General features: G+C 40.8%; 2 protein-coding genes across 3 annotated transcripts; one reads left to right on the top strand and one right to left on the bottom strand.

Moving 5' to 3' along the window:
- The first annotated feature begins 759 nt into the window (after window positions 1-759).
- Window positions 760-5852, top strand: LOC101156450 (cytosolic 5'-nucleotidase 1A). 2 transcript variants are annotated; one of them, XM_011490484.3, is made up of 7 exons: window positions 769-876; window positions 963-1245; window positions 3025-3192; window positions 3366-3495; window positions 3902-4024; window positions 4106-4290; window positions 4431-5852. In XM_011490484.3, exons 2-7 carry the CDS (start codon window positions 1105-1107, stop codon window positions 4794-4796), a joined length of 1113 nt encoding a protein of 370 aa, XP_011488786.1. In that variant the 5' UTR covers window positions 769-876; window positions 963-1104; the 3' UTR covers window positions 4797-5852. The 2 variants fall into 2 exon arrangements, with proteins under 2 accessions (XP_004082668.1, XP_011488786.1); XM_004082620.4 differs by having other exon boundaries at window positions 760-1245.
- A 7594-nt stretch (window positions 5853-13446) lies between these two features.
- LOC101155558 (interferon alpha-inducible protein 27-like protein 2) lies at window positions 13447-14924 on the bottom strand. Its single transcript, XM_004082371.4, has 4 exons — window positions 14808-14924; window positions 14691-14720; window positions 13882-14043; window positions 13447-13706 (listed from the first exon to the last, which is right to left on the bottom strand). Exons 1-4 carry the CDS (start codon window positions 14815-14817, stop codon window positions 13621-13623), a joined length of 288 nt encoding a protein of 95 aa, XP_004082419.1. The 5' UTR covers window positions 14818-14924; the 3' UTR covers window positions 13447-13620.
- Window positions 14925-22885: the final 7961 nt, after the last annotated feature.

Genomic DNA, 22885 nt, shown 5'->3' on the forward strand with positions numbered 1-22885 from the left:
TCTTTTAACCATCATAATCTGTACTTTCATTAAAGAGTGTGGTTTTTGCTAACGGCATTATTGTAGATTTTTTAAAAATCAAAGTTTAATAGGTAAATGCTTTTTTGCTATTTATGCTGACTGCTTGATAAAAACCTGCTCCCTGTGTCAGATTTTGCGCCTGCTCAGCATTTCCATCCCAGGAGGCATCTGTTGCTCTCAAATTACCTTCTTGTTGTGATTAAATAGACGCTAATCTTTTGTTTATGCCCAACAAAGGCCTGCTAGCGCTTTCATCTTCTGAATTCACCGCACATTTGTCGATGGCACAGCTGGAGAACATCATGTTTGATCTCACGTCAACACGGTCAGTCAGATCCTTTGTGACGGTGCAGGAGTCCCAGTTGTCTTGACTCTCTGACCGTTACTGGGCAACCGGTGCTGCTGTTAAGTAATTTAACTCTCATGACAACCTGCAGGTGTTCACATGTGAGCACCCGTGCACCATGAGAGGCTAATGAGCCATCATGATTTCTCCCCATGAACATGATATCATATGCGAGCACAAAGAACACTAAGTTCCATTTCTGTTGTCCAACAGAAAAACACCTGCAAGCTTTGATACAGCCCCAAAAATGAACAACAAGGGAATATAAAGTCATCTCAGCTTCTCTGCTGGGGGAACTGAAGCGTCACGACTCATGACACACCACTGTGTTTTGACCAATAGTGTGCAGCAACCGGTTGTCATGCTCTGCAGTGATCCAGTGTCTGAAAGAGTTAAAAGTGGGAGGATGCGAGATAGCTTTTTTAGCAAGTCAGTGTTTGGAAGAGGAGAGGACAGAAAGAGCAGCAGAGATGAGCCCATTCAGGATTTTAACCTGTGCCATGACCGAGGTAGGAGGCTGCCAGCCGGAATTTAGTCTTCCTCACGATTATCTCTGTTTCAACAAGCTCAGGCTCTTATTGAGGGATTAAAATAGGTGCCTCTGCAGCTGCAGTCAGAGTGATCTCACCGCCTGAGTGCAGCAGGACTCCTGCAACAAACAGACACAGGCGGTGGGCTATCGGGAACACACTGTGACTTAGTGTGATCCTGGGAAGGAGTGAGCCCCACAACATAAGATGAGTGCAAACAGTGGCCGCACTCTCACCACCAGTGGACAGGATTTGGCCAAGAATGGCAACAGCAGTAACACCAAAGCCCCCTGGAAAGATGCTGGGACAGTTTTGCAGCCCACCACCCCCACCAGAAAACCCCAACCAGTGAGTATCTCTGCAGCTATTTCCGTAGGAACTGCATGACTCACTTTCAAGAGGTCCAAAGTGAAGGAAATGCAGCCTAACATGAAGAGATTGTTGACATGGATGCTGTACTTTTGGCAAGTAGGTTGTATTCAGTTACCTGAACAGATTCAATTTTTATTGGTTGTTTTTCACCTTTGCAGTATGTATTTTTTGTCTCACATAGGAGTTCTACCTCTGCAACATTGCATTTTGTGCATGATAAGTGAGTAATAAAAAATGTTACATGTGATAAAGAATTTTTCCATCGACTTTGCTTCCACAACATATCTACCAAACACGTCATTAACAATTTAAAGATCAGGTTTGGTATCAGTTGTTGTCTTCAGGCAGACCGCTCTCATTAAAGTGGTTCTGAGTATCAGTTTATAAGGTGGAGGGTGTCAAATTTCATTGCTCAAATGATTGGTGTCTCCGGTGTATGCCGCACATTTTAATCATAAACTTGCAGGGCCGTTTTAAAGTATAAAGCAAATTTCACATTTTCTTTAAGTGCGTATTTGAAATAGTGTATTTTGGGAAAAATGCAAAGAATAAAAAAATAAATCTGACAATCTCTAAGTTTAGAAGTTTATAATCTCCCTCTAGCTTACAGACCCTCAACACCCCCAACCTAACATTAGCGGTGCAACAAAAATGGCGAGCAATATTGGAGCTATCCAGCCATACAAGGAAAACAAAGACATCTGGTACATGGATAGTCCTCTGCAAGTGAATGCATCAGAATGGAGTGGAGCAGGGAGCACATGTTCTACCTCAAAAATCTTTTTCAAACAACATTTTTCTAGTTTGCTCCTGATTCAGGAGGGCAATTTTAAGCTTAATTTTTTATCTATGTCCTCCATCATCAGAAAGATGCATGTTAAAAACACCAAAACACAATTTTCATTGGTGTGGGTCTTCAACTCAAGTAAATAATAAAAATAAATCAAACTGAGTCTGAGTTCTGGACAACTTGCGACAATGGCCTGGTAGTAGCGCTTATGTCATCATATCCGAAGGAGTCCTGTAAAGTCTGGATGGCTTGTGGGACCCCTGAAACAACTGACAGGAATTTGGTGTCTAAGAAGCTTGCAAGATGGGGAGTTGTAGCGAAAAAACCTGAGTCTTGGAGGAATTCAGGGAAGCTGCAGAGAAGGACTTTAAAAAATCCTAGCAAACTGTTTAGTGGCTAAAGAGGTTAAAACACTTCTCTGCCGATATTATCGACAGTGCGGCCAGCGGGCTGGTCCATCACCCAAGCTGAAGTCACAAAAACCATCAAGCCCATCCTCAGTGGTAAGGCACTAGGGGTGGATAAGACTTGCCTTCAGTTTCCAAAGTCTTTGGACGTTGTGGGGCTGGTTTTGGTGACACCCCTTCGGGCCATTGAACAACAGTCAGGGATGAGCTATTACAGGCATAAGGGGGTTCCAGGGGTGGACCCAAGATGTGCTAGTGGTGGGACTATGCCTCTCAACTGGTCTGCGTGAACCATGGATCCCCCAGCAGAACTGGAAGAAGTTTTTGAGAGGAGAAAGTCTTAAAATCGTTGCTTATCTTAAGATCTGGGTATGAAAAGCAGGAGTATATGGATGGATGTGGTCAAATGTACCAACGTGCTGCTTAGTGAATCTTCTGCCCCAGTTTTCGCTCACATTTTTTTTCCTATTTTTCAACTTGGTTCAAGTCTGAACTTCATGTGACAGTAAATCAACATCTCTTGGCTTAAATATGAGCATCCAACTTTTCCCTTTCCAGCCCAAGCCACAGAATGCCATCACCATTGCAGTTTCATCCAGAGTTCTCTTCAACATGGAGAAGGAGCAGCAGATCTTTGAACAGCAGGGCATGGAGGAGTACATCAAGTACCAGGTGGCGCATGAAACGGAGTCTTTCAGTCCTGGACCGGCCTTCTCTTTTGTCAAGGTATGTTGGTCTGGAAGAGAAAGAGAGACAAACGCATAAACAGAGTTAATCCTTGTCGTGACTGTGGAGGCAGTTAATCAGAACACCACGCTCATCTCCATCTCACTGCAGTAATACTGTCTGATCCTGCGTGTTGGTGCATTATTGTAGGTTTTTTTTGTGTGTGTTTCCAGGCTCTAGAGGCCGTCAATGCTCAGCTGAGGGAACTTTATCCTGAAAGTGAGGAGCTCTTTGATGTGGTTCTCATCACCAACAACCATGCCAATGTTGGTCTGAGGCTCATCAATACCATCAATCATTACCGTGAGTCATTGATCAGTTATGTCATTTTGCATTTTGTGTTTCCTGAAAAAGAAAAGAAGAAAGATTTTCCTTTGAGATAAAATCACAGCAATGTTTGCATATTAAAAAATGATATTAAAAATTCTAAACAAATCTAAATACTAACAAAAAATCCGTAATAATTAGTGTAAACGGTGCAAATGAAACGATAAACTAGTCCCACACTCTTTATTATCAGCCCCCAGGTCACACAGAAAGATCCTCAAACCTGTATTCACTACATGGAAAGAAAACCAGCTGTAGTTTAAAAACTGAAATTTACTCTTGAAGCCCCTTTTGGGTGAACTGGGACCCATGGTCCAAACACCACAAAAAGACCTCCAAGAGCCAGGTCTGGGAGTTTATGAAGTGAATGTCTTCTCTGCAGAGCTGGTTATCGAGCGCTTCTGCATGACTGGAGGAAACAGTTCCATCGGCTACCTGAAGGCCTACCACACTAATCTGTATCTGTCTGCTGATCCAGATAAAGTTCATGAAGCTCTAGAGGCAGGTCAGTCTGGCAAGAGTCTTCACCTTCAGCTAGTTTCTAAGGGTTTGCATCAAACATCCGTTTTATGTCTGTTGAATCCAGGTATTGCAGCAGCCACCATGTTCACTCCAGACAAGATGACCGAAGTGTCCGAGACGCAGCTCCGCGTTGCCTTCGATGGCGACGCTGTGCTTTTCTCGGATGAGTCTGAGCAGATTTACAAGGCCCACGGGCTGGACAAGTTCTTCGAGCACGAGAAAGCGCACGAGAACAAGCCTCTGGACCATGTACAGTACATGAATGACAAACCACTTGCTACATTGCTACTTTTTCATTGAGCAGAAAACTCAAAAAATGGGAAGCCTTAGTTGCTTCTTTCTTTCTTTCAAAGTTGTAAAGCGAGTCTTTATTATTTGATTTCCTGCAGGGACCACTGAAGGGCTTCCTGGAGGTTTTAGGGAAGCTCCAGAAGAAGTTCTATGCCAAAGGCCATCGCATGGACTGTCCCATCCGCACCTATCTGGTGACCGCTCGCAGTGCAGCCAGTTCTGGTGCCAGAGCCCTGAAAACTCTGCGCTCATGGGGTCTTGAGATCGACGAGGCTCTGTTCTTAGCAGGAGCCCCGAAAGGCCCAATGCTGGAGAAGATCAGGCCACACATCTTCTTCGACGACCAGATGTTTCACGTGGAGGGAGCGGCAGAAATGGGGACAGTGGCGTGTCACGTGCCCTACGGCGTTGCACAGAGAATTGTGAGGAAAGGAGGGAAAGAGACTTCTCCTGTAGTTAAGTAGCAAAGACACAGACGAGGGGACCATACCTACAGGGATTCTTTCATTTTACATTTGGCAGGAAGATGTGAGAACAGCGGGAGAATAAAACCTTAGCTAAAATGTCCAGGAAGTGAAAACTTGAATAAAGCCATATTACGGTATATTTTATCCTAAATTAAACAAAAACTTTATGTGCAATTAATTATTCGTATGTTTAATGATTAGAAAACAGCTTACCAACATATTTTATACATTAGCGCTGATAAATCTAATATATTTGTCCAGTTATTGCTCATCTTGACAGTAGAATTATGCAACGTCTATAAATCAGTCACTGAGATTCACTTTAAAATACATTCAAATTCTTTGCAAACCTTATTGAAGTCCAAACATGACAGTAGTTGGCATTTCCTGCTTCCTATATAGGTAAATTAACACTTAGGTAGTAAAAAGAACATTTTCTTCATGCAACAGCATTACACTGACAGGATTTCTGTCTTCACACTGAACCCTTAAGATGTTTTGATGCCCCTTTTCCAAAGCAAAACGCCTTTTTGAAGTAAAGTATTTTAAAAAATCTAACAGATATTCGATAAAATATGTTTAGGCTTGATGTAATAAAAAAAAGCGACTATTTTTTTAAATTCTTGTTATGCAAGCCTGTGGATTAGTGCAATTCTACTGTACAGAGTCAAAGCAGTGCCTTTTTTCTCTCCAGTTTTTTTTATGCATGTTAGTACGCGTTCCTCCTACATGTTCATGATTAATGTTTTGGAATGTTTTTAAAGATAGAAAATAACAAAAACACTGGAAGAAATTCAGTTAAAGACTCTGTACATTTGATGTTCTGCTCTTACTGTTGTGGTTCTTTTTGCAGTTGGATTCTAAAGGAGCAACTCCTCACATCTTATAAACAGCAGCCTGGCAGCTTGTTATGTTCGTTTGCTGTATCTGATGTTATAACACTTGTTCTTGAAGTTGGTGTTGAAGTCAAAGGTTTATTGTACATTTGCTGTCTGTGACCGTACAATTTTGAGAAGCTTTGAAAATAAAATAAAATGAAAAAGAAGTTAAAAGCTCTGTCTTTTCACAGAAAATTCAGCAAATAAACAGAAATGCATGAAATAAACAAATACATCCTCTATTGGACAGCAGAGGGCGACAAACCCTAACATTAAGACTGATGTTTACTAATCACTATTAGCTGATCACCCTGGACCTTCTTGAGGTAAAAATAAAATAAAAAACAATAAATTAAACACATCCAAAAGTTTACTGTGAGTGGGGGGTAGTTTTTTTTAAAGTAAAGGTTGTAAAATATAATTGTATTTGTATGAATGTTTCTTTGGATATATTGAATGCAATTATAACAAAGAATTTGGTGTATTTAACTGTCAAACCAGCATTTTATTGACACCTTTTAACTTTAAATATTTTGTACAGACATCTTTAAAGTAACACAATTTCACCAATTTTCCTCTAATTTCATTATTGTTAACAATTTTATATTAAATCTCCTTTCCTTTATTTGAAGCAAATATGTGCTTTTTTCTTTGATATTGTGGCAGGAGGGAAGTTTGTGCCTAATGTTTTTACACCATCCGGCAAAGGTGAAAACATAAACCACCAGCCTATTAATACAAAGCTTCATTTACTTGTTCAAGCTGCTATTTCAAGTGTTTTTCTCTTTCTAAAAGATCTACTTTGAACCTTAAACTATGAATTTATATTTTCAATTAAACTTTTCTTTTGTTAAACTGTGTCAGATATTGTCTCCCAAATTGATCCTTTTGACATTTTCTTGCTGTCATGAAAGGCATTTTTAATGGTAGCTAAGATTTTTAACAGCATCAATCTCAGTAGTATTGTCCCTTGGCCTTCATACAACATCGTTTCAGACAGAATGAAAACGCATTTACTGAAAACAAGTAAAATTAATAGAATAAAACACTAATATGCACCAATAAACAAAGGAATAAATAATGATTAAAAAGGAACCACATTCAGCTATCCTGGCCCCCGTCTACCTCTCATCTTTACTTTTAAATTTATCCAAACAAATCACCATATGCCTACAATATATTCCAAAGAATACACAGTGGTGTTATACAACCTACCGATCAACAGGTCCGGTGCATGAAAATCCATGTGGCTTTAGGGTTTCCCCAATTTGCTGCTGAGTGAAGCCACCAGAAACTGAAAAAAACAAAAACAAAAAAACAACAGATAAGCACAGGACTCTCTGACATAGGACAGTCTTGTGGTATTCTGACGAAATATAAAAATCCTTATCAATGCCAAAAGGTTATAAAAATACCTTTGTTAAAAGAGACACAGACACCCTAAGGATACCACAAGTATCCCTTGTGCTATCTTAGATGACCCCACCCTTACATTGACGTGTTCTTCCTACCATGACAAAGGTGGATAAAGGTGAAAAGGATTTCATATAATCCATGGACACCAGTGAGGTTCACAAATCATTGAACAAAAAAGGTTCAGAGCACTGTCTAGGGTCTAGATGACCCAACTCCCAATGTTAAAGTGCCTAGGATAGCACAAGGGATAATGGATGGACACGTCAAAGCCTGCACACATCCCCTGCAGCTCCAGCACGCATTCCCAGACTCCGCACAAAGTCCTGATGCCCATGGTCAGCCCCAACGGTGCCCAACGGCACACACAGGTGGCGGCTGATGCCCGTCCGTCATGAAAAATTCCAGACTCCAGTGGCATCTGGCGAGTCAGGGAGACAATTAAGGAGACACGATGGGGTGGCTTAAGTCCAAATGGGCCCTTCTGTAACTTGACAGGCAGCATCCAAATTAGTGGCGCCAAAACAACAACAATAGCGGCGCCTACTCCTGCAACTTAGGAGGACGATCGAAAGGGGTCGCATGAGCAGCATAAACAAAAAGCCAGGTAGTCCAGCCTAGGATTAGGGCCAAGACACAGCCATACAGCGTCTGATGCTGCAATCAGGGCACTCATCACCATTTCAGAAGGGCGTTTGATGCTATCCTCAGCAATAAAACCCTGTGCTGAGCAGCCTGAGGCTACGTTCAGCTGATCCTGTATGGGAGCAGCAGCCAGCAGCTGGTGGAAGGAAACCACTTCTATAAACCCTCTGCAGGTGAGCAGCTGGTGCGCACAGGTGGAAGCATTTTACAAAGTGGCACACATCCACGTGGAAACAGAAAACGTCATAACTGTTGATGTTGGTTTTCTAGCAGCTTGTGGTAAGAAGCTGTTGGTGAGTCTGGAGGTTCTGCATTTTATGTATTAATGTCTTTTGCCCTGAGGGAACTACACAGTTCGAAACATTTATGGAGAGGGTGTGAGGAGTCCTTGTCTATTGCCAGGGCTCCATTTACAATACAAAGAAAGAAATGCTGAAAACAATCTATTACCCTTTTATGGATCCATGTGCCAGCGCCTTCGCTCCCACCTACTGTACAGGTAAGTGCAGTCTTTTACCAAAACCACCTTAAAAAACAAACCCCTCCCCTGAATCAGCCCCCTTGAGAAGCACAGTTATAGAGGACAGCATTTTTCTGTCCTCAAAGCTAAAATGGAACAACTATGAGAGTGATCACTGTTTTAATCTTATACTTCTTGTGTTATTTTTATTATAATTATTATTATGTATTTTCTTTGACTGATCCACAGGTAAGGCTGTTCTTTTAGGTGGAGCTAGGACTCTAGTAATGGCTGCTGCCTATCACAATACACCACGCTGCAACAGTCTCAATGGCCACTTTGTTTCCTGATGCAGTAGCCCAAGGGTAGTGATCGAGGGCCTGAAGTGGGGCTCGCTGGGAGCAGAGAGGGAGCACAGAGAGTGGTAGACACTGCACAGCGCAAAATAAAACTAAACTAAACTAAAACGGCAGACCAAAAAAGCAGTGGTGTCTTGTCAGCACCTGAATGGCTGAATGGAGAAAGATCCAAACAAACCAGGATGGCTTCTCCGGATGCCATCCTGGTTTGTTTGGATGAGAGGGACCCAAGTGGTAGAGTGAGGTTACAGGGAGAAGAGATAAAGAAGGTGGAGGATTTGAAGTATCCATTTGAAGTAACAGTCCAGAGACGTAGAGAGTGTGGAAAAGAACCAAAGATGCGAGTGCAGGCAGGTTGGAATGGATGGAGAAAAGTGTCCGGTGTGACGTGTGATAGAAGAGTTTCAGATCAAATGAAAGGAAAGACATACAAAACTGTGGTGAGACCAGCCACGTTGTTCAGCCTAGAGAAAGCAGCACTGAGGAAAAGACAGGAAACAGAGCTGGAGGTAGCAGAGATGAAGATGCTGAGGTTCTCTTTGGGAGAGATCAGGATGAATGGAATCAGGAATGAGTAAATCATGATGGACAACACATGTTAGAGGTTTTTTTAGTTAAAATCTGAGAGGCCAGACTGAGATGGTTAGGACATGTCCAGAGGAGAGACAGTGAATAAATTGATAGAAGGAGAGTGAGTCTTGAGCTGCCAGGCAAGAGGTCCAGAGGAAGATCCTAGAGGAGGTTTATGGATGCAAAGACATGAAGGTATGTGATGTTCTAGGATGAAGAAAACAGGGTTAGATGGAGGAAGCTGAATCACTGTGGCGACTCCTGAAAGAAAAAGTAGAGAAGAAGTAAAGAAGGTTTTTGTTTGAGTTATTTATGTTTTCAGTTTTGGACAGTAGGACAATGTGTTCCCAGCACAACTTTATATATTTTATATGCATACAGTAGTTTTGGTGGTATTTATTATCTATCTCCTCTGAGGAACTTCTGTTCATTTAAGGATTACTTTTTGCTTGTAGCACTCATTCCTTCCATCAGAATTACAAAATCCCTCTGAGGTAACTAATTAAGGTGTAACTGTAACTAATAACAGTCTACTTTCTATTAAACAGCAAAATAGCAAAACTAAGTGTTGATTATGCCTCTGTTAGTTTCAGTGTCCTGCTCTTTCCTTCTATCAGGTTTTCACCTTTAAGTTATCTTTTCCAAAGAATCGAAAAACATTCTGTTTTCAAATTCCACTCTCAGATGCAGCAGGTAAAGGTGTGCAAACACCTGGAGAAACAACATTCTGAATGACTCCATTCAAAACCAAACAATAGTAGAGGACTGACACCAGAAAGGGGTTGATGCTTATTAAATGGAAGTGCAGTTTCCTGCCTTAAATGAGGAAAACCACATAATTTCTGTACATTTCTGTGCTGTTCTGTTGCAGCAAAAGCAGCTAAAGTCATTTGAAGAAAAGAAGTAAAAATGTATGTACATTTTTGCTTCTATCACTTTAAAAAAAAACCTCATAGCTTCTGATGGAGATGTCAACATCTGAAGATCAGGATGGAGATATCCTGGAAAACAAAACTCAACTGGATTGTTTTTAAATTGTTAGGTGCAACCTACTGAACAGGGAAGTCCAGTCTTTTTTCCAAGACATGACGTTAAAAACAAACCCCTCCTCTACATCAGCGCTTTAAAAAGAAAAATGACAGAAGAGGACAGCTTTTTTTCTGTCCTCAAAGCTACAATGGAGGAACTATGTGGGTGATCACTGTTTGAATCTTATTCTTGTTTTATTAACTGAATTATTACATCCTGGAAAAACAAACATTTTTAATGTTTTTCTTTGATTGCTCCACAGGTAAAGCTGTTCTCATGGCTGGAGGTAGAACTCTAATGGAACTTCCTTAAATATGTTCTAAACATGAATTCAGCTTTTCTTTGGTTTGATTCGCAGGAGGAGTTGTTGTTGTGGTTCTGATCCCTGCTGTTATAGCTGCACTGGGTTTCTCAGCAGCAGGAATAGTAGCAGGATCCATCGCTGCAAAACTGATGGCATTATTTTCAACAGGAGGACTCGTGCCAGGTTTCATAGGATACCTACAATCATTTGGTAAGCTTGATGGAAATTTCACGTTCAGGTTTTTCCCAGTCTATCTTTTAATCTATGCAGTGCCTCCTACTATTTTAGTCACGGCGTTTCCTTCAATTTAATGTCTGATATTTAAAACTGTTGCTTTTGACCTAATGTGTCTTATAACTTTTTTTAAAACTGTTGTTAACTAATTTTTATGTACTTCTGTTTCGACAAGCACCTTTTGTTCAACAGCATGTTAAAGAAAAGTGCTATAAAGTGACTGAATGATTGATGAAGAACTGAAAAAGGAAAACTCAAGACAGATGTTTGTTTTACCTGTAAACATCTGTTGTTTCCTGCAGGCGCGATTGGTTTTTCTTGGAGTGGCGTAACGCTTCTTTTCACTACTGGATGTGTTTTAGTTTACATGATATTGAGCATCTGCAACCAAACTGGAGCTGCATAAAGGATGACTCACTGATTTACTCTGCACCAGCTCCTTAGATGTTTATGTTATAATGGTAGGTGGTCAGTCGCTTAACTTTGCACCACGACTTCCCCACAGTCATAATGTAAACAAATGTATGTTCTTCCAGAATTTTCTGAATATATTTCCTGTTGTATTTGTGATTCTCTGACTTTCTGAAAGAAATAAAATAAGAACAATTGAAGCTTTTGTTTGAGTTATTTTGAGTTTGACAAAGCCAGTACGGTTCACCCCTGTGTTCCCAGCATAACTTTACACTATGGTTTTTGTAAGTTCATGTATGTATAGCAATTTTTCATCATAAACATACATGAACCTAAACTCTTGGTTTATTTCTACAGTTAATGATAATCCCAATTTGCTCCATTTAATCAGTTTGTTAAATTAGTTTTTAGAAAGTTCCTCTTCCATAATGGTAAAGTCCATTTGATATGATATGAGAAAATGTATTTAAAGAGCTGTGAATGTCAGAAAGACAGAAAAAGGGACAATGCTGCAAACACAGCTGCTAAAGTCAAGTTTAACGTTTTTATGGTATTTTTATTCTTGTCCTGCTGTAAAGACTCTGGATGAGAATATACATTTCATTTACATTAAAAATAATTTACAATAACAAAAGAAAATTAAAGAAAGTTAAGATAAAAAAGAAAAAACAATTTTTTTAGGTTCATCTATGTCTAGCCATTTTTCCATCATAATATTAGAAAATATTTAATCTTAATTTTGTTTGTCCAGTTACAGATAATCCCACATTGCTGTTCAGTTGCTATTGACTTCATTAGTTTGTCGTAACCCTTGTGCTATCCTAGGCACTTTAACGTTGGGAGTTGGGTCATCTAGACCCACTAGACAGTGCGCTGAACCTTTTTTCTTCAATGATTTGTGATCTTCAATGGTGTCTTTAACGTTGGGAGTTGTGTTATCAACATACCTTTATCCACCTTTGTCATAGTAGGGAGAACACATCAATGTAAGGGTGGGGTCATCTAAGATAGCACAAGGGTTAATCGTGTCTTAAATTTTTTAACCAACCAGTCAGAGTGCAGGACTCAGAAGACTGTAAAGTTAGAAAGATCTTCACAGGTTCGGACATTCGCTCTCAATAACTCTTCTGATAAGCGTTCAAATGTGACAGTAAGTATCTCAATCATTAGGTATTAACACAGAGTTAACTAAAAATACATTTCAAAGAAAGATCATAAAAATAACCCTGGGAACATTTTGAAATTAGATAAAAAGATTATCCGAGGGGGGCCTTAACATTTGTTTACACATAACTTGACTGACAAACATTTGTGATTCTTGGTCTAAAAAGAAAAGAAAAGTACATAGTTATTCTACAAGTAAAACCGATAAACTGCACGCTGGACTCAACTTAGCTTTATTAGTCATACTGTTATCAGCAGAATAAACTGAGTACGGCTTGAGAGATAAGAGTGGAACCAGTTAAGGTGTATGTTTGTCATCCTGATGGTGGAAAGTCTTTCTAGGAGGAAAGTATGAGAGAGGATTGTTTCTGTGCTGTGAAGAGGATGGAAGCCTGACTAGAATTGTTCATTGAAGTTATTGCCAGAGAGAGGAATTCAGAGTTGTCCAGCAATAATTTACTTTGAGAAAATTCCATCTAAGGTTTTTGAGTTTATCAGCAGTCCACATCCAGCAGCTTCTGTAGAGGGGGGCCAGACTGACAGAGTGGGGGTGTTTGATAAAGTCGTCCAGAATAATCGTATGAAAAACAGCTGTCATTTCTGTCACTTGACTCACTCCTCTCCTCTCAGAAAGTGAGCTTAGCTCTTGTTCCTGGACTGTTTATGCCTCTGGGGTGGAGATTCGAACAACAGGGTGGTGCCTTTGTGTTGACACCAAGTCAATGGACCAAAGTACTGATGATGGTTGTGGTTTCTCATTTCAGAACAGATCTCTGTCTGCAAAAAACTTTTTTCTTTTGTTTTTACTGCTCTATAAACATGTTTAAAGGAGGTTTTGGTTTGACCAAAAATTAAACATTTCATTTCAGCTTGAAATGCATTAATATATATAAAAAATAACTAAAACACTGAAGGACAGTTTCTACATTCCTCCTCCTCGTCATCAGCAGCAATAACCATCAAAAACTCGCCTTCAAAGCTGACATGGAACAAATGTGGATATCTTGCATTTACCAGTTTGACTTTGTCTTTGTAAAACTTGTGTTGTTTTTGTTTTGCTGAAGTTAATTAAATTATTTTTCACAAAGCAAATATAGAAAAGACTGTTAGCTTATGACTTGAGAAAAATCTACTCTAAAATCCCAGAGGAATCCATCAGTTTTTGGAAAAGTAGACAAAGAAAAGAATAAAAATCTTTTTATTTCTTTTTCTCTTTTAAAGACAGTGTTTGTCCTTTCATCACAAGGATAAGGATTAAGCAATTAATTTTACAGATGTTGTCAATTATTCTAATTGACAAGAGTAAAATCATCTTCAGTCATGTGTTCCTTGTGTTCTGGACTGTTTTTCTGTCTCAGATGAGTGCTGCCACAAGTCCGCCGGCTGCTCCTCCAACACTCCCCACGGCGGCAGTGGCAGCACCTGACAACCCAGCCATACCTGCAGGAGAACACAGGGTAGATACTGTATGTTAGGCTGCAGAAATGCAGAAGTGTGACCACCAGATCACACACAGTTTCCTCAACTCTACTGTGGGATTTCTACGACCAAAACTTGTACAAACATCTTGTTTCCTAGACTCTGAAAATCAATGTGATTTTCAGTTTGTTCTTACCGGCTGACTGCAGAAGAGCCACCACGCTTCCAGCTGCCACCCCTCCACCGTTAGCAACGGCAGCTGCTGACATCATGCTGGCCGCATAGGATCCAGCAGCAATCCCAGCCGAGGTGAAGCCAACAACTCCGAGGACAACAGGAGCCGCCACCACAGCTCCACCTCACAGAAACAAAGGGAGACTCTCCTTAAGGCTAAAACAATAGGGATGATTCCAGTTTGAAGTGCAAGTTAAAGTAAGTAATTTTTATTTTTATAGCACCTTTCACAGAGAAATCACAAGGTGTTTCACCAGTTAAAAAACATAAGACAAAAACATGTACCATGTAAAACAATAATCCCAAGCCCAAATAAAAGCAGTTTCAGTTAAAATGCTTGGCAAAATAAAAAGTTTTTAAAGGCTTATAAAAATGTTCCCAGAGTCCAGGGAAAACACAGAACAGGAGCTCATTCCAGAGTTTAGGAGCAACAGCCTGGAAGGATCTGTCTCCTCTGTGCGAAGAACCTACAGGTTCTGATCCACAGACTTCAATGCATGAGATGTTATAGGAAGTGATCAGATCACAGACAAACAAAGGAGCTTGATCATCATGGAGGGCCCCAAAAGTCATCACTAACATTTTATGTTAAAAGTAGCAACGGGGAGCCAATAAATCAGCCAAGAAACAGACTTTTAGCAGTCTAGTAGACACAAACACATGAATAACAAGTTGTATATCTTCATATGACAATTTTCCTGAACTTAGAAATATTCCTCATTTAGGACATTTATGTGTGAAATACGAGAGAATAAAACTGTACTCTCTTACCTGCTCCTGCAGCCGCTAGTGCAAACGTCACTGAAAGAAAAGAGTAAATAAAAAATATTTTTGAAATATGAAGAAAACAAAGTATAAATGTAAATACCAGCTCCTCTCTATACTCACAGAGTCCCATTGTCTATTAGAGGTGTTGTTTTTCGTTCTTTGTCTTCATAGACTGTGCTGTTCACTGCCTGATGACTGACTTATAAAGGATGCTGATTTCAGGTGAAACTAAACTCTGTATCATTGCTGTCCCCTACTGGACATGTTAGTTTCGTTTTCTGAGAAATGTGACTGGATAGCACTGCAGTGCTGTCTGGAAGGTTTCATTTCCTTCTAACCAGGAGAGTTGAATGATTTCCTGAGTGAGCAACATTCCAGGGAGTGGATGTGTCAGACTCTGCTCCTCCAGCATTAAAAGGGTTTCATCCTCTGTGTTTGGACACTGCAGGGTAAAAGTCCAAAGAGACTAAAGTGTTTTTTGAACAAAGTTAAAAACCCAGTATGAAAACAAAAAGTTTTTTGGTGTTCTTAAAATGTTCTTTTGGCATTTTTCTGATGATGCAGGTCAGATATGAATACATTCATGCTTGTAATTGCATTTCAGAATATTTCTTTATTCCAATCTCAGTAAATCAGAAAACATAAAAAAGTGCAGTTCAAAAAGATTGTAACTGATGTAGAGCAAAGCTGGGCTTCTTGCTCCGCTCCATTCTGATGCATCCACCTGCAGACAACTACAATACAGACTACATCTTCATTTTCCACGTCTGAGCTGGTATCTGGCTCAGAACTGTACGTCTCAATATTGCTTTTTGTTGCACCAGTAATGCTAGGTTGGGGGTGTGAGGTTTGCAAGCTAGTGGGAGAGCATGTAAACAGATCAATGATTAATTATGTTTTATTATTATTATCATTAAAACAGTCCTACCCACAATCAGATGCGAAATTTCCAATAAACCACTCTGCAGAAACTATGTCCCAGAAAGCGACACAGGCTTTTTTGTTTTTTATTTGAGCTGAAAAATACGTAATCATAAATGAAATCTATTTTTAAAAAGTTTCCAGTGGTCTTAAATTTATGATTATGCCATTTTTAGCCAAGTCTCTGTATCTTAATGAAGATCACTGCCAGTGACGTTTCTCTACAAATTCCTGAGTTTAGACACTGTAGGAAATGAAATCTGTCGCTTTGAGATTTCTTCCATGCGTGTTCTTAAAGTCGGGAGAATGACCAGAAAATGCGAACGGAATAAAATTAAGAGTTTTTAGTGTCCCTAACAAAGAGCTCTAAACAAAATAAATCAGATCATCTGGGTTCCCAAATCCAAAGCCTGCAAACGTAAGAAATTACATGCGAATTTACATGCAGCTGCCTGGGAACAAAGGAACTTCCTTGAGTGCAGACTTTTAAACATGTGGTCAGGATCTCCTCCCCCGGAAGCATGATGGCGGCCGAATCCCCGCCTCTGGCCGCTCGGATTGGCTGACAGAGGAGCCCGCCTACTTCCCTCAGTCCATACTTGGAATCACAGCATCTGGTCTCTGCTCCACATGTGGTCCACCACACTTCCCAGCAGGCAGTAGACCATAAAGCTTTTGTTCTCCACACGTGAGCGGACGCCTGGAGAGGGTACCATAGCTACAATCAGTCCCAGAGATGGTCAATTTATGGTCCTTGACACAACCACAGCTCATTCTTCCAAATGGCCTTAGAAGTCAAAGTGTCCCTGCAGGGGCATGAGCTTGGAGCTGCAGTCAAAACCTTCTCACAAATGCAACCTAAAGGCCCGTACACACGGGGACAAATATTCGCTAGCCGTTATTCGCTAGCATTTCTCAACACATTTTTTGTGTTCACACCCAGGCGATTTTCGTTGACGATGAGCCGAGTGAACATGCAATTTCATTCCCTGACATTAGATGGCGCTTAATGTAAAACAGAAATACTCCTGTACACAAGGTGGCGCTGCGCAACTTTAGGCTACTTAAAGACGCTTTTCACTCAGAAGAAGAGAGCAAGTATTTACACGCTTGTCAGAATCATACAAAGAAAACATGAATATTTCAAGCACCAGTATCTCTAGCTCCAGTTCCAGCGATAAAGAAATTATTGTTCTGTTGAATGATGAAAGACGCCGGAAAAGACGCCGATTTTGGGTACATCCCATTGTTATGAGAAGAGAAGAACATGGGGAGTTTTATCGACTGGTACAAGAGCTGAAAATGTATCATGAGCGTTTTCGGGGATATTTTAGAATGTCCGTCATTATTTCGTTGTGGCAGTGTAGACGCTATTTGGCGTCTATCTTCTTCGCTTGTATGTGTGCTCAGAGAGGCAGTTTTGTGTTTGAGCGCCCCCAAATGGTGTTTTACTGTAACTTCAGAAGCTCCAGACACGTGTGCAAAAGCACCATTCTCATTGGTCGAATAGATTTCGACGCGATGCGTCAAACCAAAAAAACGTTTTTTAAAAATGACGCTTTTACACGTGGCGTTTTGCACACTCACATTGGTGCCCTTTGTTTAGTCACGAGGCGTTAAACGTCGACGAATATCGCGCGCGCGAAATTCGTCCCGGTGTGTACGGGCCTTAAGGAAGTTTCTGCAAAGTTCAAAGGACAGTGAGACAGAAAAACATCATAAAATGAAGACAACAAATATATATTCCTTCAACACAATTCTCCTTTAGAAAAATGATGCTAAACAATAATAAACAATAACGGGACTGATGCACTTGACTTTCTTCTGCAAAGTCTATTATTCTTTAGCTGTGATGTCACATTCTCTGGGATCATCAGTGCCCTTTGCCTTGAGGCGGGCGTATGTGGTGAGGCACGTGTACTCCATGCCTTACCTAGTGTATTCCTAATAGCAGATAAAAAAGACTAAATGACACACAAATTTGCACCAATTTAATCAGACAGTTGGCAAGAAATAGAAAAAGGAACTAATTAAATATAAAGTGTCCTTTATGATGATAGAAACAGGAAAGGGAATGTGTCAGCTGCAATTCCAGACTGTGTGTGCGGCGCAGTCTGGGTGGAGGGTAGGTACAGGAGGCTGGTGCCTCACCTGCCACTTTCTTGCATATGTAACCCTTGTGTTATCTTAGCTGACCCCACCCTTACATTGACGTGTTCTCCCTACGATGACAAAGGTGGATAAAGGTGAAGAGGATTTCATGTAATCCATGGACACCAGTGAAGATCACAAATCATTGAAGAAAAAAGGTTCAGAGCACTGTCTAGTGGGTCTAGATGACCCAACTCCCAATGTTAAAGTGCCTAGGATAGCACAAGGGTTAAATACTCATAACTTGACTGACTCAAGTCGTGATTCTTGGCTTACAAATAAACTCATATAGATAGTTATTCTATAACTAAAACTGAAAAACTGCACGATAGGTTCAACTTTTTATTGTTAGTTTTAGCCTCCTGTTTATTGAGTTGTTCTGTTTTGATGTTGGTTGAGGAAAACCTGCCTTTTGCAGATGGACAGTGAAGTCACAAAGGCAGCACAAAACATTCCACGTTGCCACAACAACTGACACGGTCGGTTGAAATACGTTAATGACGAGCGGGCCTTTCTGGATTTTCATTATTGAATTATTATCAGCTGAATTATCTTTAAAGCAAACGTTTTGAATTTTCCTTCTTTATGTGTTATATATTTTGTATTCTAAAGCCAGTTTGTTACGTCTGATTACGTCATAAATCATCTTGTTCTCATTGTAATCTATTACAGATAAGATCACTTTTGGCCTATGGCTGGAGTACTGGTGAACTTACCCCACCTTGTGGCGAGACTGATGAACTACATCCTCATTGTTCTGTCAACGCCTGCTGGTCACTGAACAAAAGCAAAATCAATAAATAAGTATGATGTGTTTGTTATCCATACTCCAAACATTAAGGAAACATAATAGGTGTGGGCAGGGGAGGTATTTGTTTTTTCTATACTCACAAATACTACTCATACTTGTACATGACTTCTGCAGTACTTTCAAGTTACTTTATGTGGCAGAGAAGCTGCTACTCACAGTTGCTTGCAAGGTGACCTGTCAGAACTTGGGAGCTCTCAAGATTCTTTCAGTGGTCTCACAGCTGACACACCAGATCCTTCCATTCACAAGAGCTAAAAAAAATAGCACTCACACTCCTCAATGGAGTCCCACAAGCCCTACTCATGGGCCCACTGCTGACAAGTTTGAATATTGTCAAAAAATCCCATTTTTTGACACTTTTTTTCAAAAAGGAAAAGTCATTTTATGTAGAATGATGAGGTCATAATAAATTTGGACTTTATTTTCATTTTAATTATGATGGCCTTTGGACAATGTAAACTTAATATTAAGAGACCTGGAATTTTAGAATGTAACTACAAACGTATGATGGACTGAGTGCTTTTGAATGAGTCACAGCTTGTTGAAACATCATTGAAAAAATGCATGTTTTTTTTAGCCTAAAATAGAAAAATTAATTACATATGCAAAATTATTGTATTAAACGTTTGGACCACACACAAAAAAAAGAAAAAAAAAGACTTTCACAGCAAACAAAAACTAAGACAGACCCCAGACTGATTTATCAAAATAAAATAAAACTGACCTGAAGACACATGAGGAGTTTATGCTGGCGGGTCAGAAAATTGACACAAACAGGAGGGAACTACGCAAAACAATATAAAACATTTTATTTGACAAGGATTAGCTTTAATCAAAAGAAATACATACATCATAAGTAAACACAAAACACAAACAATTCCAGTTCCCCCTCTTCTTCTTGTGTCTGGATCCTTTCGTTGAGACTATCAAAAAAAGTTGCTCCGCTCTTCAGCCACACCTTTGGATCAGAACAAATCCACAAGGAAAGAACTGAGAGATTAAATGTCACTTGAAAAACTACATAAAGTACATCTTTTTGTGGTAAATAAACAGTGGATGTCTGACACTGAAGACAGGCAGCATCCAAAGTAGCGGCGCCAAAACAACTTACAACCTGCTCCTGCAACTTAGGAGGACGATAAAAGGGGTTGCATGAGCAGCATAAACAAAAAGCCAGGTAGTCTAGCCTACGATTAGGGCCAAGACACAGCCATCCAGCGTCTGATGCTGCAATCAGGGCACTCATCGTCATTTCTGAAGAGCGTTTGACGCTATCCAGCAATAAAACCCTGTGCTGAGCAGCATCTGCAGCTGGACTCAGCTTACCGGCAGCCATCGCGCTGGGCAGCCTGAGGCCACGCACAGCTGATCCAGCATGGGAGCAGCAGCCTGCAGCTGAACTCTCCCACTGACAGAAGGAAACCACTTCTATAAACCCTCTGCAGGTGAGCAGCTGGTGCGCACAGTCTGAGGCATTTTACAAAGTGCCACACATCCACGTGGAAGCAGAAAACATCATAACCGTTGATGTTGGTTTTCTAGCAGCTTGTGGTAAGAAGCTGTTGGTGAGTCTGGAGGTTCTGCATTTTATGCGTTGATGTCTTTTACCCTGAGGGAACTAGACAGTTCAAAACATTTATGGAGAGGGTGTGAGGAGTCCTTGTCTATTGCCAGGGCTCCATTTACAATACAAAGAAAGAAATGCTGAAAACAATCTATTACCCTTTTATGGATCCATGTGCCAGCGCCTTCGCTCCCACCTACTGTACAGGTAAGTGCAGTCTTTTACCAAAACCACCTTAAAAAAAAAACCCCTCCCCTGAATCAGCCCCCTTGAGAAGCACAGTTATAGAGGACAGCTTTTTTCTGTCCTCAAAGCTAAAATGGAGCAACTATGTGGGTGATCACTGTTTTAATCTTATACTTCTTGTGTTATTTTTATTATAATTATTATTATGTATTTGCTTTGACTGATCCACAGGTAAGGCTGTTCTTTTAGGTGGAGCTAGGACTCTAGTAATGGCTGCTGCCTATCACAATACACCACGCTGCAACAGTCTCAATGGCCACTTTGTTTCCTGATGCAGTAGCCCAAGGGTAGTGATCGAGGGCCTGAAGTGGGGCTCGCTGGGAGCAGAGAGGGAGCACAGAGAGTGGCAGACACTGCACAGCGCAAAATAAAACTAAACTAAACTAAAACGGCAGACCAAAAAAGCAGTGGTGTCTTGTCAGCACCTGAATGGCTGAATGGAGAAAGATCCAAACAAACCAGGATGGCTTCTCCGGATGCTACAACACATGTTAGAGGTTTTTTTAGTTAAAATCTGAGAGGACAGACTGAGATGGTTTGGACATGTCCAGAGGAGAGACAGTAAATAAATTGATAGAAGGAGAGTGAGTCTTGAGCTGCCAGGCAAGAGGTGCAGAGGAAGATCACAGAGGAGGTTTATGGATGCAAAGACATGAAGGTATGTGATGTTCGAGGATAAAGAAAACAGGGTTAGATGGAGGAAGCCGAATCGCTGTGGTGCCCCCTAAGAGTAAGTAAAGTAGAGAAGAAGTAAAGAAGGTTTTTGTTTGAGTTATTTATGTTTTCAGTTTTGGAGAGTAGGACAATGTGTTCCCAGCACAACTTTATATATTTTATATGCATACAGTAGTTTTGGTGGTATTTATTATCTATCTCCTCTGAGGAACTTCTTTTCATTTAAGGATTACTTTTTGCTTGTAGCACTCATTCCTTCCATCAGAATTACAAAATCCCTCTAAGGTAACTAATTAAGGTGTAACTGTAACTAATAACAGTCTACTTTCTATTAAACAGCAAAATAGCAAAACTAAGTGTTGATTATGCCTCTGTTAGTTTCAGTGTCCTGCTCTTTCCTTCTATCAGGTTTTCACCTTTAAGTTATCTTTTCCAAAGAATCGAAAAACATTCTGTTTTCAAATTCCACTCTCAGATGCAGCAGGTAAAGGTGTGAAAACACCTGGAGAAACAACATTCTGAATGACTTCATTCAAAACCAAACAATAGTAGAGGACTGACACCAGAAAGGGGTTGATGCTTATTAAATGGAAGTGCAGTTTCCTGCCTTAAATGAGGAAAACCACATAATTTCTGTACATTTCTGTGCTGTTCTGTTTCAGCAAAAGCAGTGAGAGTCATTGGAGGAAGAGAAGAAAAAGATTTATGCAAACCAAGTTTTGCCAATGTATCCGTTGGTTTTAGTGGCTTGCTCTTTCAGATGAAACTATTACACTCTTGCAGAAAAAAAAAAAAAGTCAAATATCATGTAACAAAAATGTATTTCTTATTGATTGATCTATTTTTGTGATTGGAACTGATACCATCACAGAAAAAATAAACGATAAGACAAAGACAAGGAAAGCTCTGTCTTTTTACTGAAAAATCAGTAAAAAATATATAAAATCTAGACAGAAATGCAAGAAATTAAACAAACAATTCCTCTGATGGGCGGCAGATGGCGACAAACGCCGACAAACGCCAACTTCATAAACCTGTAATTTTTCATGTTCAACTTTCTTTTTTCATTTATCAAAGTAATCTGCAGCTCACTACAATAATGTGCAGCTTTGGTTCTTTTTGTTGCAGGAAGGAACCTTTTGCTAAAAGTGTTTATCTTTATGACAAAGAAAAACACATAAAACACCATAATAACAACACAATCAAGCATGTGTTAAGTCTGCGGTTTGAATAGTTTTCCTCATTTTAAAATATCTTGTAACTAAAACTAGTATAAGTTTGTATTTTGCACAAAACTGCACTTTTCTTTAAATTTTTTCCAAAACTGTCAACCAAATTTAATCATTTTGCCGGATGGGCTGCCCATCTGCACCGGGGGCTGGGATCGGCCCTTCCCTGGCTCTGGGACGGGACGGGACAACCCTCTCGGGGCCCCCGGTCGCTCTGGGTGTCACCCGCTTCGGCTGCGGGGTCTGGGGTGGGGTGGGGTGGGGGGCTTGTCGGCCCTGTCCTGTGGGGGGGCGTTCTGGGGGGGAGGGGGGGCATTATTGGTACGGGTCGGGGGGGCTAACGGGTCGGGGTCTCCGCTGAGGCAATCAGTGGTTGCCTCGGCCGGTTGGCCTCCTCGGTCCCGGCGTCTGGGGGTGGGGGCCTGGGTTTGCTCCAGGGGGGGCGACGCTTTCTGGCTCCTCTCTCTCTGTGTGGGGTGGGTGGTGCCGGGCCTGGGGTGTCGGCGCCTCCGGGGGTGGGGCCCCTGGGCTGGGTGGCCCTGGCCCTTTGCTGGGGGTGGGCTGGGGGACGGCTGTTTGACCACCGGGGGACAGTCTACCA

The sequence above is a fragment of the Oryzias latipes genome, chromosome 22 (assembly GCF_002234675.1).
Source record: "Oryzias latipes chromosome 22, ASM223467v1".
Taxonomy (NCBI): domain Eukaryota; kingdom Metazoa; phylum Chordata; class Actinopteri; order Beloniformes; family Adrianichthyidae; genus Oryzias; species Oryzias latipes.

What these genes read in the sequence shown, in the direction of transcription:
- LOC101156450 (XM_004082620.4), top strand. Translation starts at nt 1,105, where the DNA reads ATGAGTGCAAACAGTGGCCGCACTCTCACCACCAGTGGACAGGATTTG. An exon ending in CAATACCATCAATCATTACC is followed by an intron (nt 3,496 to 3,901) that starts GTGAGTCATTGA and finishes TCTTCTCTGCAG; the next exon opens with AGCTGGTTATCGAGCGCTTC. An exon ending in TCATGAAGCTCTAGAGGCAG is followed by an intron (nt 4,025 to 4,105) that starts GTCAGTCTGGCA and finishes TGTTGAATCCAG; the next exon opens with GTATTGCAGCAGCCACCATG.
- LOC101155558 (XM_004082371.4), bottom strand. An exon ending in ACTAGCGGCTGCAGGAGCAG is followed by an intron (nt 14,044 to 14,690) that starts GTAAGAGAGTAC and finishes TGTTTCTGTGAG; the next exon opens with GTGGAGCTGTGGTGGCGGCT. An exon ending in GGCTCTTCTGCAGTCAGCCG is followed by an intron (nt 13,707 to 13,881) that starts GTAAGAACAAAC and finishes GTTCTCCTGCAG; the next exon opens with GTATGGCTGGGTTGTCAGGT.